At 47.1% G+C, this 17794-nt stretch overlaps 1 protein-coding gene across 7 annotated transcripts in view; it reads right to left on the reverse strand.

Moving 5' to 3' along the window:
- PDZD4 (PDZ domain containing 4) overlaps positions 1 to 17794 on the reverse strand; it is a 737510-nt gene that overhangs the window by 146803 nt on the left and 572913 nt on the right. For all 7 annotated transcript variants that reach the window (XM_069645392.1, XM_069645390.1, XM_069645391.1 and 4 more), the window contains exon 3: positions 2174 to 2264. In XM_069645392.1, the coding sequence (XP_069501493.1) occupies positions 2174 to 2264 (91 nt within the window). The remainder of the gene's footprint in view (positions 1 to 2173; positions 2265 to 17794) is intronic.

Below are 17794 nucleotides of genomic sequence, written 5' to 3' on the forward strand. Positions count from 1 at the left end.
CAGTATCTCAGCTAATGGCATGCTCCAAATGACCGCTGGATGTCACTGCTGCGCCACCCTTCTGAACTCCCTCCACAATCTTCACCAGTTTCAACTAAGCGTCTGTTTGCTAATCTGTATGATTCTTCCAGCCAGGGACTTCACCGAAGCCATGTTGTGACCGGCCGCTGGGTTTCACTGCTTTTCTGGGATCAGGGCGGGCGCCAGGCGTGTGCAGCGGGTGCAGCTGCACTTGGCCCTGCGCCTGCTAGGGCCCCGCGCCGAGGGTGCGGGTGACCCCCTCTTCTTGCAGGCTGCAGCGTGGGCCGTGTGCTCAGAGTCCCTGTGCTTGCTGCAGTCCACTCTGAACACACAGGCCGCACACGCTGCATCCTGCATGTTGACGGGGAAGCTAATCTTTTGTTGCGGATCAACCTCCTGCTGAGACGCTGGCAAGACACATGCCCCCCTCCCATCCCACCCCCCAACAGTCAAATAGCAGCTGCAGCACTAGTAAGCACTGCTGAACACTTTAAAAGAGGGTGCGATTTACTAGTGATGGCCTATTTAAGAGACCATTGTTGTGGACAAGGTATTCTAAACGTGTTAAGAACTGCAAAGGGTATTTTTATTTTGAAAGCACATGCAAAGCAGCAGTTAGCAGCCTAAAACCTGTGCCTTCCTCCAGCGCAATTAAACATATCGCACAAAACCGTTCTAGCTATTTGCCTTATTTACACATGCTTATATTTCCCAAGCCAAAACACGTTTAAGTAGAATGTATCATTTCCCTCACATTGTATAGGAAGCCTGCAAGTGTGCCATGAATATTTGCCAATGATGTAACAGCAGAGTCTGTCATCCTGGAGACTGGAGGGGGAATTTTCTCTGGTTCTGGCCCTGTACTGATTTTCAGGGACCAAGTCGATACATGTGGGTGGACGCCGTCCGCCCACTTTCTTCAATGGGTGGCTGTGTTTTTGAGGCCAGCATTAAAAAAAAGTGTGCTTGCTCAAGTGTTTAGCTACTACAATTTCACACCAGCTGGTCATGTTTCCAATGCAGACGCTTATCCACAAGAACACATAAAAGTGCCATATAAGAGCATGTCTCAAGCTTGGATTATGTTTTTTTTTTAATATTTCATTATAAATTGTTGGGTTTAAAAGGTGGGCACCTTTTATACTTTGCTAGTGAAGTTATTGGAAATGTCCCTCTCAGATTATTTATATACATATATATATTATTTTATTACCATGTTTTCACTCATACCTACATATGTAGGAGTCCTTATCTTGTGATGTAACTTCCTGTGATGTCACTTGCTTTGATGTCATCAAATGCAAATTAAGGGGCACACACATTTGCTGCACTTGGCCCCACAAATCCTAGGGCCGGCCCTGTCTGGGGTCAGTCTGCTCTATCTGGGAGGAACTCAGCCAACACCATTTCTCAGGAGCTTTGCAGTAAAATGTTTGTGACAGAGCAGGAGGTGTCTGCAGTCATTAGACTATTGATTAAGGGGGTCTGGAGTTACGGGGGTATTCACTGAGGAGGTCTACAATCAGTGGGTCAGTGAAAAAGAAGTCCTGCCCTTAGTGCAATGAGGACTGGCGAGGTATATACGACTGAACTACTGAGGGAAAAGATGTGGTCACTGGGCTAGTCAATGCAATATTGGGGGGGGGTCATACTCCCAGGTGGGCCTACTACCACCACTCTGTTATGGCAGTGGTGGCATTAGACCCACCTGGTGTATGATCAGTGCCCCCTCACCTCATTCTCCAAGACAGGGGTAGTGAGGTATTGCATACATGTGGGCATGTATTTATGTATGCCTGGGTATGGAATGAGTGATGGAGGGTGTTCCCCCTACACCCACTCGCCCTCCAATGAAGGAGGATAGGGACTATTAGGACGATACCTTCTGGTGGAGAGTTTTGTGTTTGACAGATATCGGCGGTTCTCACTCTCCACCTCACTTGAAAATCCATTGAAAAGCCAGCGGGCACTATGAGGAACCCACCGTCTGGCTGTGGGGGAAGGCAAGGGTCCCCCCGGTATGCAATGCATATTGTGTGTTCCCAGACTCCATTTTGCATCACAGCTCATAGTTGGAGGTCAGTATCATGGGGTTACCCTCTGACTGTGAGTGATGTGTTAATGGTCCTGGAGGTTTTTCCCTCTGTCTCACCTCGTACTCCAGCTCATCCGCTCGGTCGCCTTCTTGCGGGCCTCCCTCCATGAATTCTGCCGCATCGTAGAACTCCTGGCCAATAGGTGCCCTGAAAAACATAACAAGATAATCCTTGAGGCAAACGGTAAGGCCTGAATTCCTCCCCATACTCCCAAGAAGGTCCCAGCTCACGCTCCACTTTAATAGTTCAAGTAGTGACACTACAGTATAAGGACCTTGCACCCCACTCCTCAAAATCCAGCCATATCTTAACAAGCTGCCATGATCATTGCAATGCTGATACCCAAGTCAAGATGAGGGCGCACAGGATTGACCAGCTAGCACGGGTCTGTGGCCAAACAACATTGCCAGACCAGTCTCATGGCCCAATTTAACTGAAATAGAGGTGGGACTAATTTCCTGCTGGGCCCTTGCCAGGCCTGTGACAGACGTCTGGTCCCAACTCCAAGATGTTTTTCTCGTCAGCCCTGAGCGCAAAAGTTAAAAACCACCATATCAGACAGGGCCCAATTGACCACTAGGCCATTGCTTGCATTTTAAAAGGCCCAATAAACATTGGGAACAGTATACAGTAATGATTGATTAATGAGTTTACGTGACACTATCCACCTCCTGCACTACTCCCACTTCAAAATGAATAGGCCAGGCCTTGTCTTCAATAAAGGTGACAGAGCAGGAATGGTCTTTTATACTGTGGACAGAACAGGCACCATCCTCTATATGAGGACAGACTAGGACTCGACCTCCGAAACCTCCTGGTGCTGCACGAGGCTCCACATGGAAAACCTCAAACTGATATATCGATCCCCATGCAGGCTGGCGCTCTGGCTGGTGGCCTGTGGTCACTGCATTTTTGTAGTGATTTGCTGTTATGCTATTTGTCTGTATACTGCACACAACACCACACCACACCACAATAATGGTTTTGAAGCTTTGGGGCGTGTCCGTGTAGTGGCGAATAGCAACTCTGCGCAGGATGTCAGTCAGACCGTGGTCTGGGGGTGACCAGCAAACAGGCTCTGAGAAGATATAATTCTGCCCCCCCCCCCACCCCGCACCTCTGTTCACGGTTCGTTTGTCATTGGTGATTCTGCAGGTGTGGCAGGCCAGTCCCAAGTGAAAGCACGCTTCTCAAGTCGTCCCTATTGATACTACAAGCAATACATCTGTGTTTCTCTTGGATGTAAGACTGCACCTCCTTGGTGACGTTTTTGCCAACCAAAAAACCTTTCCATTCATTCACCCAATCCACTGATTGGGTGACTAAATGGGAGCGTGTCGATAAAGGTCCTCCATCCGGAACTTCCGCCTCTGCGAACACGCAAAGGAGAGTTCCGGACTGACGACCTTTATCGATAAACTCCCTTGAGGGAAATCCCCGGTGCGCTTTGGGACATGAGGAATATCTCGAGAAACGGAATGTCACAACGAGACGAAAGTTAATATTTATACCAAACACTGACTAGACAGACATCTTGAGACTTTAGTGGATACGTAGCGAACATACTGGATATAAAATCGGTGTCACATAACTAACAAAAGCCATGAGAGCCCTGAGGAAGAGCTTTGCTCGAAACAGGTCTTGGCTCATGTTATAAGCATAATAGGTGTATGTTATGAGCACAATTAGGTTGCAAATTAAGGTATACTGTCCTTCCATTGCCAGTCATTTCAACGCCTGGCTTTTAAACGTGTACAGAATTACGAAAATGGTGAACAACATTTTTAGGGGGGGTTGGAAAGGGCAGATAAGAGGTTGGGGGCAGGGAGTAGGTAAAATATGTGGGGGAGGAGGGGTTTGGGGGGTAACCCCCCAAAACAAATGTGATGACCATTTCCGTAATTCTGTACACGTTTAAAAGCCAGGCGTTGAAATTACTGGTGATGAAAGAACATAGAACCCATATTAAAACACGTAACCCACAGCTCAAGCATCAAACTCGTATTTCTTTTATCAGAGGACAGCTGAATGAATGGAACGTTTTTTTGGGTTGACAAAAAGTCACATAAGCGGCGCAGTTTTATGTCCAAGAGAAACTCGGATTTTTGAAAAGGAAACATGGTCAAGGAAAACCTGGCAGGAGTTCAAAAGAGAGCTGTGCAAAGGGAGAGAGAGGTGGAGGGGCAGGGGGAGAAATCAGCACAGGGAGAGAGAGGAGAACAGGTGTGCGTAGGCATGGATTCAGCAATCATCGGCCGATGAGGTGTTCTCTGAAGAGCAAAGTGCAAGAGAGAGTCGGGGTCCAGTCTGATGTGAGTCAATGGATTGGGTTCATGTTACCACGAGTGGTCTTCCCACAATGACTCTAAGGAGAATGATCTCCTTTCCTGAGCTCCATGATACGACCTGCCTCTCACGCTCATCCCGTGGTCATCCCTGGCTCCCCTATCACCCCTTTTTATGGTCTTAGCTGCTCTAACTGCTCTTCCCCTTACTGTGCACTGGTCCCCCACCATTAACTGGGGTGTCTGTTGTTCTGCATTCCAAGGGAGTGTCTTTTTACGATGGACACCCCCATAGCCCTGTTTTTTTTAAATTTCTCACCCTTTTACCCCACCATGATGCCAGCCCATGTTCTATCCTGTGGCCCTGTTAGGTCCTCCCATGCCATGCGGCCTGCCAGATGAACATTCCCACTCCCACTGCAATGTTTTAGAGCCAAGAAAAGAATATGCATGGTTAATCTGTCATGGTAATATAACCCGCTCTTTCGGCAATAGTTTGTTCCAGAGTGCAAGTGCACAGCAGCAGAAGACCTGTTTCCTACCCGCCTCCTTCTTGCAGTTTTTGGATTCTATTATGGAAATGGTATGGCTTCTGGTGTTCGGCTGACCTCAGGGGATTATTTATTTTGGTAAGACAGCTTGGTGCCTGGCTCCCCTTGCCTTGTATGTCTTGCAGGCCATAGTGCAGTAGCCTTGCAAGGTATCCAAGGCAGCTGTGTGAGGTCATGGTGACATTCATCGGTTCGAGATGAGGTGGCCTTCAACGAGTGTGCTCAGCTTTCAGGGGGTACTAGGACACAGTCATGACTTCAGTGATGAGGGTGTTGCCCCCATCCAGGCTGGAGAGGACCAGGGCTTGGAAAACTGCTCTCATGTCTGAGGCAGGGATGAAGAGCTTGATTCTGTGGAAGAGTGAGGACTGGAAGGGCTGCGGAGGGACTCTACTCAGGGTCCTTTCAAACAGCTAATTCTGCACTTTGTCGGCTTGGTGTGACAGTGAATCAGCATGAATACTGCCTTTTGTGAAGTTTAATTTCAGGCAGGTGATGCACAGACAAATTTGGAGCGTCAGTGTTTCAGTCCTTGACAAACTTCACTGTTAATGAGGGAAGAGCTTCCATTCAAATATCAAGTCTATGTTTCCGGAAGTCAGTCCATTCTTATGGAAGTTAAAATACTTCCACGCTGAAAATGTGGGAGTGAACGACTTATGTTATTAAAAAAAACAATATTTATAAATGGAGTCAATAGTCAGGTAAGAAGACAGGGAGACAACCCCTGCCTTCTGTGTTTCCAAGTCTGACAGCAACACAGAAGACAAAGCAGCAATTGGATTCAAGCAAAATACAAACCACCATCAGCACCACATCTGATGGTCACAGTTTAAACAAGGTAAACGCTATGGAAATCTTTGACTTCCTGGCTCCCTCATATTTATTGAAGTTTCTCTGGATGAAAAAATGACTAAAACTGTCGTAACTGAAGCACTGAGGAGGGATGTATGTTGGCATTGTGAGGAATTAGTCCATTCACATTGTGGGTGTGGGCTCGCCTGAGCTTTTTTGACATTTTTAAGTAAACAGAATATGGTAGACCTGCCTCAGGAAAATGTATGGGGCTAATCCAGACACATTTTTCTATGCTCACACCACGTCAAACACCTAGACCTGTGTACTCCGGCATGGACACAGCCTACAGGTACCGTCCATGTGACAAATCAACTTCCGGGGCACCAGTGGTCCAGGGATGAATATCAATTTCCAAACCATCAATCAGCCCCACACCTCTAGTACACCAGAAGGGATGCGAATAGATTGGAAACACAAGTCGCCTGTGCTTTTCTGAAGTTTTGTAATTAAAATGAATGATGGGAGATCAACCTCAGAAAATGTGTGGGGCTAATCTGCACACATTTTCCTCTGCTCACCACATAACAAATGCATAGGGCCTCAGTACGAGGACGGCGGTAGCCATGGAGCTACTAGCTCCATGGCTGCCTCTGTTCCGTGCTCCATTACCGGGTTCCTGCAATGGGGACTTACCGGGTTACTCCGAGATAGGAGGACCCGGTAAATCCTCCATGCAGGAACCCTTCCCCATTCCCACTTGAGCCAACATAGGGCTCAATGGGAATGGGGAGGGAGATAATAACGGGCAGATTACATCTGGCCCATTATTGCCTCCCTCTTCCCCTCGCGGGACCCGGAAAGCACACCTGGTTTTACAAGGCGTGCAATCTGGGTCCCGCTATGGGAAGCTTGTAATCGGCGCTCCTGGAATGAAGGGGGCCGGTGCTGTACCGGCCCCCTTCAATCCGGGAGCGCCAGGGTCGTAATGAGGCCCATAGTCATGTGTACTCTGGCGCACACAGCCTACAGGTCCTGTCCTCTCTGTCACAATTAGCTGGAATGTGACTGCCACGGGTACATCAAAGCATCTCTGAAGGGGGGAGGCAACATGGCCAGCCTAATTAAAATATCAAAGGCTCCATGGATCCACCATCTCTATCGTCTAGGTTCTGCTGGTGGCAGCGCATGCTGATGAGAGTTAATTGAAACAGGCCTGCGATAGGCCTGATCGCAGAACTGATATGCAATGTGTCAACTTGAAGCTAGCTCCCACCCCTCTGTATGAAGGGCAGTGAATGGCATGTCTGGGACAACTGTTTACAGTAGGCAGCCCCTGCATAGAGACCCCTTTTCAGGGGGAAGAAGTATGTGAATTGATGGAGACAGAATGTCTGTTCTCACCACAAACTTCAAGGGAGACCTGCACTTTGATCAGGAGCCACAGAGAGCTCAATTAACCAGAGAGGTATTTTGATCCACAACAGACAGGAAAATGGGTGGGACTTAGTAGTACATGTTGTCACCCCTTACCTTTCCTGTTGCAAAGCACTCTGGTTATGACCTCACGCATAACAGAAGATTGTTGGTGGGGACCCAGGATTGGTTCAATAAAATAGGCTTAGCCCGCACCAATCACTGGGGCCCATTTGGCTTTAAAAGAGGGTTGAGCCCCTCTTTTGCCAGATCTTCTGAAGACTTCGAAAGGAGTAAGAAGAAGGACTCATTTAGACCCTGGCTGTATGTACAGTCTGCATTATAGCTTCCGCCAGTGAAAGAAGGCCAGGATTTTCAAGAGAGAAGCAAGATCCCTCCCCTAAACATCTCCCAAGGGAACACTGGTCAAGGCGTATCAGACCACTTTAGTGACTGCAGCGTGACAACATTTAGTGGTGTAGCCAGTCGCGGTTCGAGGGCTCGACTGTCTCAAAAATGTCCTTAAAAGATGGACGCTGGTTGATGCTTGTTGTGGCATTCCTCTTAACGTCTTTGAAGGGCTTGTGTCGTCCTTTAAGGAGAATGGCCCAAAGCTGAGGAGAGTGTTTGCAGGCAACAGCCTTGTCCTTTGTTCAGAGACTCTCTGGCACTTCCCACCTAGGAAGCCTGCTGGTAGAACCTAGCAGGGCACGCTGTGAGCTGGCTGGGTACCAGTTCTGGAGCTGCTGGACCGATCCTCTGAGTCCGGTATCTCCCTCTGTTCCCTGTGAGATGTTTAGGGGAAGGATATTGCTTCCCTCTTGGAAATCCTGTCCTTCCTTCACTGGTGGAAGCTGTAAGGCACACTGTACGTTCAGCCAGGGACCAAATGAGTCCTTTTAACTACTATTAGGGGTGTGGGGCTGATTGATGGTTTAGAAACCGATACTCACCCCAGAACCACTGGTACCCCGGAATTTGATTAGTCCCAGGCGTGTTGGTGAATCCGGATGGCAAAAAGTTAAAAGTGCTGTGTGAGCAAGGTGACCCTGTATACTCAGAGCTCTCTGCTGGGGTGGGTGGTCCTGTGATGGTTTTGGTAGCCAATGAGGTGGGTGCATGCTTGCCCAGGGCAGAGACTGCTCTGTGGTGTGAAAAGGCATCTGCCTGAGAGCACCCAGCGCCACTGGGGGTTATGGGGGGGACTTGGGGAAGTCTTGTTCTATGCACCAGCGTCCCTCAAAACAACAATCAAGGTGAGTCAGGGTGGGTGGGTTTTTGAACTCTATAAGGGCCTCATTAAGAGTTTGACGGTGAGTAAAAAAAAAGCGGCCATGGAATTACTGCCATTATTACTGCACCGCAAAATGTAGAGTTTCACTCCTGAACCTCTTGAAAACCATATGCTTATATGTGGAGGAGATTTCCTCCATTCAAAAGAATCACAGCATGCAATATTACCGCAGGCGGTAATACAGCATGGTGGTAATTTCTTATTTCCCCAATTGGGTCCTATGGTACTGCAAAATGGGGAGTAACTGAAGGGTCCTTACGACCGTGAATCACACGGATGCTTCAAATGACTGCATGCGCACCACATGCGGTATTGCAGAAGAGTTTGCCGGCATACCACCAAACTCTTAATGAAATAGCCCCTAAATCGAGGAGGCATGGCTCAGTGATTTCTTTATTGAGGGTGACTTTTTTAAATTCCTCCAAGGGGGTCACAGATGTGCCATGAGCCAGACAAGCCTTAACTAACGGTTCCATGTAATAATGAGGCTGTGAAAAAGTCTTCAGGTTCTGGCGGCTTTTTCTTGGCTACCAAAATTCTTTCCCGAAATATTCTAGGAGGGCTATAATTATATATTATTACCTCCAGTCCTAGAATAATTGGGGAAAGTGTTTGATAGCCTGTAGGGTGCATCATTAATACATTTTTTTTAAAATGTCGCCAACCTGCCGACTTTTTTTGTGGCGAGACTATTACATGGAACTGCCTTAACTTGGGCTGGCAGACATGTTTTGCGTTGTCTCTTGGTTTGGGACTGTGGTGGTTTGAACACTAAATATTTGGGGGAGGTGCACATTTTGCATCTCAATGCGAAAACCACAGACAACCCTAGGTTATGAATCCTAACAGGCAAATGAAAAAAAGACAAACTGAATTACAAATTAAATACTTGAAAAAAAAAATACAACTCCCTGGGGCCTTAAATCCGTGTATAGAATGTGACTGTTTTTGTGTTTTGAGGGACTGCACATTTTCCTTATTTACATCATACATGATAACAAGATGCACGACTGCATCAAAAAAGTCACAAAATGGGGGACCTTGTTATAAAGGAGTAACTACAGAGGAGTTTACAAAGCCCTATGGTTGTCCCAGTGAAGGACAGAGGCGAAGACAGAGTAGGGCCTGAGCGGGCAAGGCCCACCCAAAATGTGTAAATGCCCACTCAGAAGCACTGTGTGGGCATTTGCACATGTTAATGTCACTGCGGTGGGCCCAACTACTTTAGCTTCAGGCCCCACTTGTTAGACAATCCTGGCTACGCCTCTGGTGAAGGACGTAAAGCTGAACCAACTCTGGCCTTAAATAAGACTGTAAGAATATAGACTGATATTAACCAAAAATCCAGGACCTGGAGAATATTTCAAACCTGACATAATTTAGTGCAAGCTTTGGCAAAGCCAATAGCTTGGGCTTTTGCATAGGCACGAGATTTGCCCGGCTTAATCTTGAGATGTGTAGGCTGAGTGCGCAGTGGCGGACAGGCCTACAGGGAAGCCTGGAGATATCCCAGTGGTCCTCTGTGCCGCAGGCGCTGAAGTTTGGACAGTGCTGCATTAAACACACACAGTTAAGATACTATATGCACTTTTTTTTAGGTGCAGTATGGAGCCACTTAAAAACAACAAAAGAAAAAACGGGTCCTCTTTTGCTTCCCAGTGCACCCCTGTGAGTGTGGCTGGTTTATGAATGGCGGGAGGAGAGAGCTGTACTCTGAAAAGGTGATCAAGGTCTATTGTCATCTGAGGGAGGAAGCTGTGGCAGCAGTTAGTGAGCTGCTCATTTGGGGTGGACAAAACGTCAACAGAGGAAGATGTGAGAAGATCTTCAAATCCTGGAACACTGAAGAGTGAAATAGGTTTACCATTAATTTCCGAAATGATATGTGCTTACTGCAGAGTAGTGTAGTCAGACGATAGACACTTTACTAACACCAATAGCCATTTAAGGTAGATGACAATTCAAATGAAACAATGCCGCATTTAACCAGCCACTGAATAAGGAGATAAGGGGACAGATTCTAAAAAAAGGAAAGAAGTGCTCGGGATGCACTTTTTTCCATATGGGTTCACTTTAGAAATGCGCAGGTCACCTTGTTCGCAAAGACAGCCTGAGTATTTCAGACGTCCCCGAGAGCAGCGCAAAAGATGCACTTGCCGCCCCCCTTACATATAGTAGTGGCAGAAGTGGGAGTGCACATATGCGGGTTCTGGGAGTGCTTTTCACAGTGACCGGCACTAAAGGGGTCTGCCACTATGAAATATCACAAACATTTTCCAAAAGCATTTCTATCCCTCCACGAGGGATAGAAGTGCACGTGAGACATCAGCAGTGCATGCCGGTGCTGTCCCACTTAAAATGCAAAACATGACACTGGCAATAATGAGCCGGTCTTGCTTTGCGCATAGCCCAGTGCATGTTCCAAACAGGCGCAGGGAACGTCTTAGTTTTCTGTGCATTTTAAAGCACATCCCGTTTGTGAATTTGGGATGCACTGGGAAATGTGTAGAAACGCCCCCCCTGATTTGTGCAAATGTGCAAACAGGTGTAAAACATATGAAAGCAGGCATATTCAAATGCATTTTAAGAAAAGGGTGCATTTCTATGGCACAAATGAGAAGGTGCACTAGCGCATTTTTCATTTGTGCCAAAAAAAAGCTGTGAGAATTTTGCCCAAGAATCTCTGCTATTTATTAAGGCACTTTACTTTCCATTTCTGCAATTTGCTTGGCTGTCGATGAACGCCATATTTGGAGCAGTCTGATAGGTAACATACTTGCTGCCATGTATCCAGATGAGGATGACATGGATACTCTCCGCTAATCAGCACGACACACTAAGGCAGCATAGAGGACGTGTGACTAGAAGGCGTGGCATTCTAACACAGGAGGCGATGAAAAGATAAACACCCCTTATTTATTCCAAAAAGAATGCACAATGTAGGCACGCAAATGCGCAAACGTTCAAATGGACAAACAGGAACGAGGAGGAAAAGACCACTTGGTTCAAATTAACTGTTCTTCCCATTCTCTTCAGGTGCTGATTTGAGCCACCTGTTTTCTAGCCTCTCCACAGGACTCCACCGAGCCAAGCCACATTTATGCGGTTGCTGTCAGGTGCAAATGAGCAAGATATCTTAAATCCACAGTAAAACAAAAATGCGATCAAACAGCCACATAAAATAAATAAATAAATAAATCAGGGCCATCAAGCGGCAATTGGCAACTTGCATGAAGAAACTGCGCCAAAAGGCACACGACTGGAAGGCGCCATCCTCTCTTGGCAGAGGTTTCTGTCTACTAGGGCTGTTGCCGCATACTTGTTGCAAACTGCTGAAAAGAGTTCCCCCGCGAGACGCAGAACTAATAAATGTAGTCTCCAGCATCACGCCATCCCTGGTATCCCAAAGATGTCCTTCAATACACCAAGGTGCAACCACCGGCACCTGCTCCCTTTCCATTGCCTTTCAGGAGAATAAGATCCAAACCCTGCCCGCTTAGCCCCCTGGGTCTAGAATTCCTGGACACTCGAGCTAAACACATCTGATGGGCCCAATGTGGGTCCCAAAAGCAGCCTCATGAGATCTTCCTGGGCCCTGTGAGGTTAGACGTGGGGCCCCCACTGCCCTTTCCTTAGCAAAGATTTTAATCGAGGCAGCATTGATCCCTGAAGCGACAAGTCCCAGATGCATCGCATCCATCTTGCCTTTATTCGCAGCCATAATCCTATTCTTGAAGACGACACACAGAAATGATTCAGGCTTAGCTCCAGTGAGTGGAAAAAACAAATGTTATCCCGCCTAACACATATTATCGAGGGAACTGGGGACAAGCTGAGGTCAGTTCTCAAGGCTTCAATACCAAAAATTGCTGCACACCAAGTAACCTATCCGAGAGGTTAGCAAAGAAATCTCCGTGCAGGGCCCAGATTTCCGATATGTACGCAACCATGCCTGCCCTATGTATTGGGAGGATAGCTCAGGAGCAAAGTGCTCGCCTTGGAAGCAAGGTGACATGGAGCAACACAGGTTCGATCCCCGGGTCCAGGGTCCGCGCTTTGAAGCCTCTGGGTATTAAGCACCTTATAAATAACCTATTATATCATTGTGATTAAATATCAAGGACGAGTTCCACAGGATGCACAGCACCAACATGGCCATTTATTTTTGATTTCATCTTTTGTTGTCTTCTTGACAACTTTGCTGCTGGCAAACCATACCCTCCAATAACAGTAGAACGTGACCCCTTCAGTTTCAAAGCATTTGGCCACCTAAGCAGGTTCTGGGTCAGCACCTGCTCGTAATCATTATCCTAGCGGCGCCCGATTGATTCTCAAGTCATTTCATTGACTTTACGGTTCCAAAGCATTCATGTTTCACTGCAGACCGACGCTCAGCTGATCCATAAGGATCGGGTCCTCAGCAAAAGTCATTCACGCTATTGGAGTTTTTCCCAAATTGAGGGACATGCTTTAATTCTGACAGGGCTTCTGGCGGATCTGGGATATATAGGGGTTAAAAAGCAGAGGTGTAAAAATGCACCCCAGCTTCAAAGGGGAGTCACTTTTAAGAGTCTGAGAACATTCGCCAGGCCTACTCGAGCAAATTGTAACCCAGCACCCTAGTGAAGGGCCATTATAATTCAGAACCAATTCCATGGGATTAACCACTCCTTCAGTATAGACCGCAACACTGAACAATGACCAGCATCGCATGCTGCACTGAAACAATACAACAGCCAAATCAGCCAGCATTGTTCACACCCCCACCCTTCCCCCCAACACCCCCTGAGATTTCAGAGCAAGGCAGCAGTGGATACCTCAGCTGAGAGCCCTGGAAGAACCCCCCCCCTGTGTGACCAGGGAACAGAATCCTTGCTTTCAGCCACTCCTGCCCGCTTCTGCAATTCAGGGTACTGTTGCTGGTGTTTTGCCACTCATAACGAGGAGCGGAATGAAGCCATCATTGGCTGGATTGCTTTTTAGCCCCGTTTACAACTACCGATTAAGATACTCGCTTATATTGATGCTGGGGGGCTCCTCGCGTGGATGCTAGTGTTAAATAAATAACAGCATAACCCCACCTTTAATGCTACTGAGGCAAGGATATATTGGCCCGGGGGCCAGGAATGACTCCAAGATTCAATAGCTGCTACAGCCTGGCTTCTGAAATCCTGGCTCACACTGGCTGGCATCATGGATGATCCCGATAACACGTCCTGAGGATGGCCTCATTCCACCCACGCCTGCCAAGCTGGCACACAGACCCCCTATACTGCACCGGCATTAGCCTGAGATGCTTCATGCGGTTACATGCGATTTAATCCAATTACAAATAAGAAACACCTAATACAAAAGTATCGATTTTTGTTTTTTTTGTTTGGGGTGGGGGGGCAAACCTCCTTCTTTTTTTTAATACTTCTCCCCCACCTCCAAAACCGCTATTCCCATTCCCAAACCCTTATATCTATTTTTCTAAAATTTGATCTTTTTTTTGTGTTTTTTTATTAGGTCAAATTTCATTCGTTGATTTCTATTCGACCAAATCACTGCATACCGGTTGATGCAGGCCACCCCCCCCCCCACTCCCTTTATGCCCGCTGCTTCTGCAATCAATCTCCAAAACACACTTTCTTTTCTGTGCACCTTCCGTCAATTACTGCCATTTCATTCTAAAATGTTGTTTTCCTCCTCCAGTTCATGGAGTTCTTAATTTCTTGCTTTAATTGGCCCACCAATGCCATTGTTTTATTGCTGTTTATGAAATGGATTTTATTTTAGGTTTGAAATTTGGGCACCGCGCTCTGATACAATTCGTTTGTCAAGTTTGCGCTATATAAAAACTATACATTAATACATATTTTTTTTCTACTGGCTTGGTTGCGTTTTTTCTTGCCGTTAGCAAAGTGGCCCTGTTAACAATAACTATCGGGGTAGCATTGTGCCGCTGTATGATTTCAAAAGGAAGAAGGAAATTCCACAATATGATTGTGGTACACAAAATGTGCAACGGCATGTTTCCATTGTCATAGTGCTACCCCAGTCCCTTTCAGAACGCCATGTCACTTCTCCATTTAACATGCAAATGCATTCTGGGGGTGGTCGACTTGATTGGCAGGACAGCACAGACCTGGAACATGGAGTCCTCTAGGCATCCTAGTATACTGTAGACAGCACAGACCTGGAACATGGAGTTCTCTAGGCATCCTAATATACTGTAGACAGCACAGACCTGGAACATGGAGTTCTCTAGGCATCCTGGTATACTGTAGACAGCACATACCTGGAACTATGGTATCCAAGGGACATGGAGTCACCTAGGCATCCTAGTATACTGTAGACAGCACAGACGTGGAACTATGGTATCCGAGGGACATGGAGTTCTCTAGGCATCCTAGTATACTGTAGACAGCACAGACCTGGAACTATGGTATCCGAGGGACATGGAGTTCTCTAGGCATCCTAGTATACTGTAGACAGCACATACCTGGAACTATGGTATCCAAGGGACATGGAGTTCTCTAGGCATCCTAGTATACTGTAGACAACACAGACCTGGAACATGGAGTTCTCTAGGCATCCTAGTATACTGTAGACAGCACATACCTGGAACTATGGTATCCGAGGGACATGGAGTCCTCTAGGCATCCTAGTATACTGTAGACAGCACAGACATGGAACTATGGTATCCGAGGGACATGGAGTCCTCTAGGCATCCTAGTATACTGTAGACAGCACAGACCTGGAACTATGGTATCCGAGGGACATGGAGTCCTCTAGGCATCCTAGTATACTGTAGACAGCACAGACATGGAACTATGGTATCCAAGGGACATGGAGTCCTCTAGGCATCCTAGTATACTGTAGACAGCACAGACCTGGAACTATGGTATCCGAGGGACATGGAGTCCTCTAGGCATCCTAGTATACTGTAGACAGCACAGACATGGAACTATGGTATCCAAGGGACATGGAGTCCTCTAGGCATCCTAGTATACTGTAGACAGCACAGACCTGGAACTATGGTATCCGAGGTACATGGAGTTCTCTAGGCATCCTAGTATACCGCAGACAGCGCGGACCTGGAACTATGGTATCCGAGGTACATGGAATTCTCTAGCCACCCTAGTATACTGTAGACAGCACAGACCTGGAACTATGGTATCCGAGGTACATGGAATTCTCTAGCCACCCTAGTATACTGTAGACAGCACAGACCTGGAACTATGGTATCCAAGGGACATGGAGTCATCTAGGCATCCTAGTATACTGTAGACAGCACAGACCTGGAACTATGGTATCCAAGGGACATGGAATTCTCTAGCCATGCTAGTATACTGTAGACAGCACAGACCTGGAACTATGGTATCCAAGGGACATGGAGTTCTCTAGCCATGCTAGTATACTGTAGACAACACAGACCTGGAACTATGGTATCCAAGGGACATGGAATTCTCTAGCCATGCTAGTATACTGTAGACAGCACAGACGTGGAACTATGGTATCCGAGGGACATGGAATTCTCTAGGCATCCTAGTATACCGTAGACAGCACAGACCTGGAACTATGGTATCCAAGGGACATGGAGTTCTCTAGGCATCCTAGTATACCGTAGACAGCACATACCTGGAACTATGGTATCCAAGGGACATGGAGTTCTCTAGGCATCCTAGTATACTGTAGACAACACAGACCTGGAACTATGGTATCCGAGGGACATGGAGTTCTCTAGGCATCCTAGTATACCACAGACAGCACAGACCTGGAACTATGGTATCCGAGGGACATGGAATTCTCTAGGCATCCTAGTATACTGTAGACAGCACAGACCTGGAGCTATGGTATCCAAGGGACATGGAATTCTCTAGGCATCCTAGTATACTGTAGACAGCACAGACCTGGAACTATGGTATCCAAGGGACATGGAATTCTCTAGCCATCCTAGTATACTGTAGACAACACAGACCTGGAACTATGGTATCCGAGGGACATGGAGTTCTCTAGGCATCCTAGTATACTGTAGACAGCACATACCTGGAACTATGGTATCCAAGGGACATTGAGTCATCTAGGCATCCTAGTATACTGTAGACAGCACACACCTGGAACATGGAGTTCTCTAGGCATCCTAGTATACTGTAGACAGCACATACCTGGAACTATGGTATCCGAGGGACATGGAATTCTCTAGGCATACTAGTATACTGTAGACAGCACAGACCTGGAACTATGGTATCCGAGGTACATGGAGTTCTCTAGCCATCCTAGTATACTGTAGACAGCACAGACCTGGAACTATGCTATCCGAGGGGCATGGAGTTCTCTAGGCATCCTAGTATACTGTAGACAGCACAGACCTGGAACTATGGTATCCGAGGGACATGGAATTCTCTAGGCATACTAGTATACTGTAGACAGCACAGACCTGGAACTATGGTATCCGAGGTACATGGAATTCTCTAGCCATCCTAGTATACTGTAGACAGCACAGACCTGGAACTATGGTATCCGAGGGACATGGAGTTCTCTAGGCATCCTAGTATACTGTAGACAGCACATACCTGGAACTATGGTATCCAAGGGACATGGAGTCATCTAGGCATCCTAGTATACTGTAGACAACACAGACCTGGAACTATGGTATCCGAGGGACATGGAATTCTCTAGGCACTATGGTATCCGAGGTACATGGAATTCTCTAGCCATCCTAGTATACTGTAGACAACACAGACATGGAACATGGAGTTCTCTAGGCATCCTAGTATACTGTAGACAGCACAGACCTGGAACTATGGTATCCGAGGGACATGGAATTCTCTAGGCACTATGGTATCCGAGGTACATGGAATTCTCTAGCCATCCTAGTATACTGTAGACAGCACAGACCTGGAACTATGGTATCCGAGGTACATGTAATTCTCTAGCCATCCTAGTATACTGTAGACAGCACAGACCTGGAACTATGGTATCCGAGGGACATGGAGTTCTCTAGGCATCCTGGTATACCGCAGACAGCACAGACCTGGATCTATGGTATCCGAGGGACATGGAGTTCTCTAGGCATCCTAGTATACCGCAGACAGCACGGACCTGGAACTATGGTATCCGAGGGACATGGAGTTCTCTAGGCATCCTAGTATACCGCAGACAGCACGGACCTGGAACTATGGTATCCGAGGGACATGGAGTTCTCTAGGCATCCTAGTATACCGCAGACAGCACGGACCTGAAACTATGGTATCCGAGGGACATGGAGTTCTCTAGGCATCCTAGTATACCGCAGACAGCACGGACCTGGAACTATGGTATCCGAGGGACATGGAGTTCTCTAGGCATCCT

The sequence above is a fragment of the Ambystoma mexicanum genome, chromosome 2p, assembly GCF_040938575.1.
Source record: "Ambystoma mexicanum isolate Mex_15411 chromosome 2p, UKY_AmexF1_1, whole genome shotgun sequence".
Taxonomy (NCBI): Eukaryota; Metazoa; Chordata; class Amphibia; order Caudata; family Ambystomatidae; genus Ambystoma; species Ambystoma mexicanum.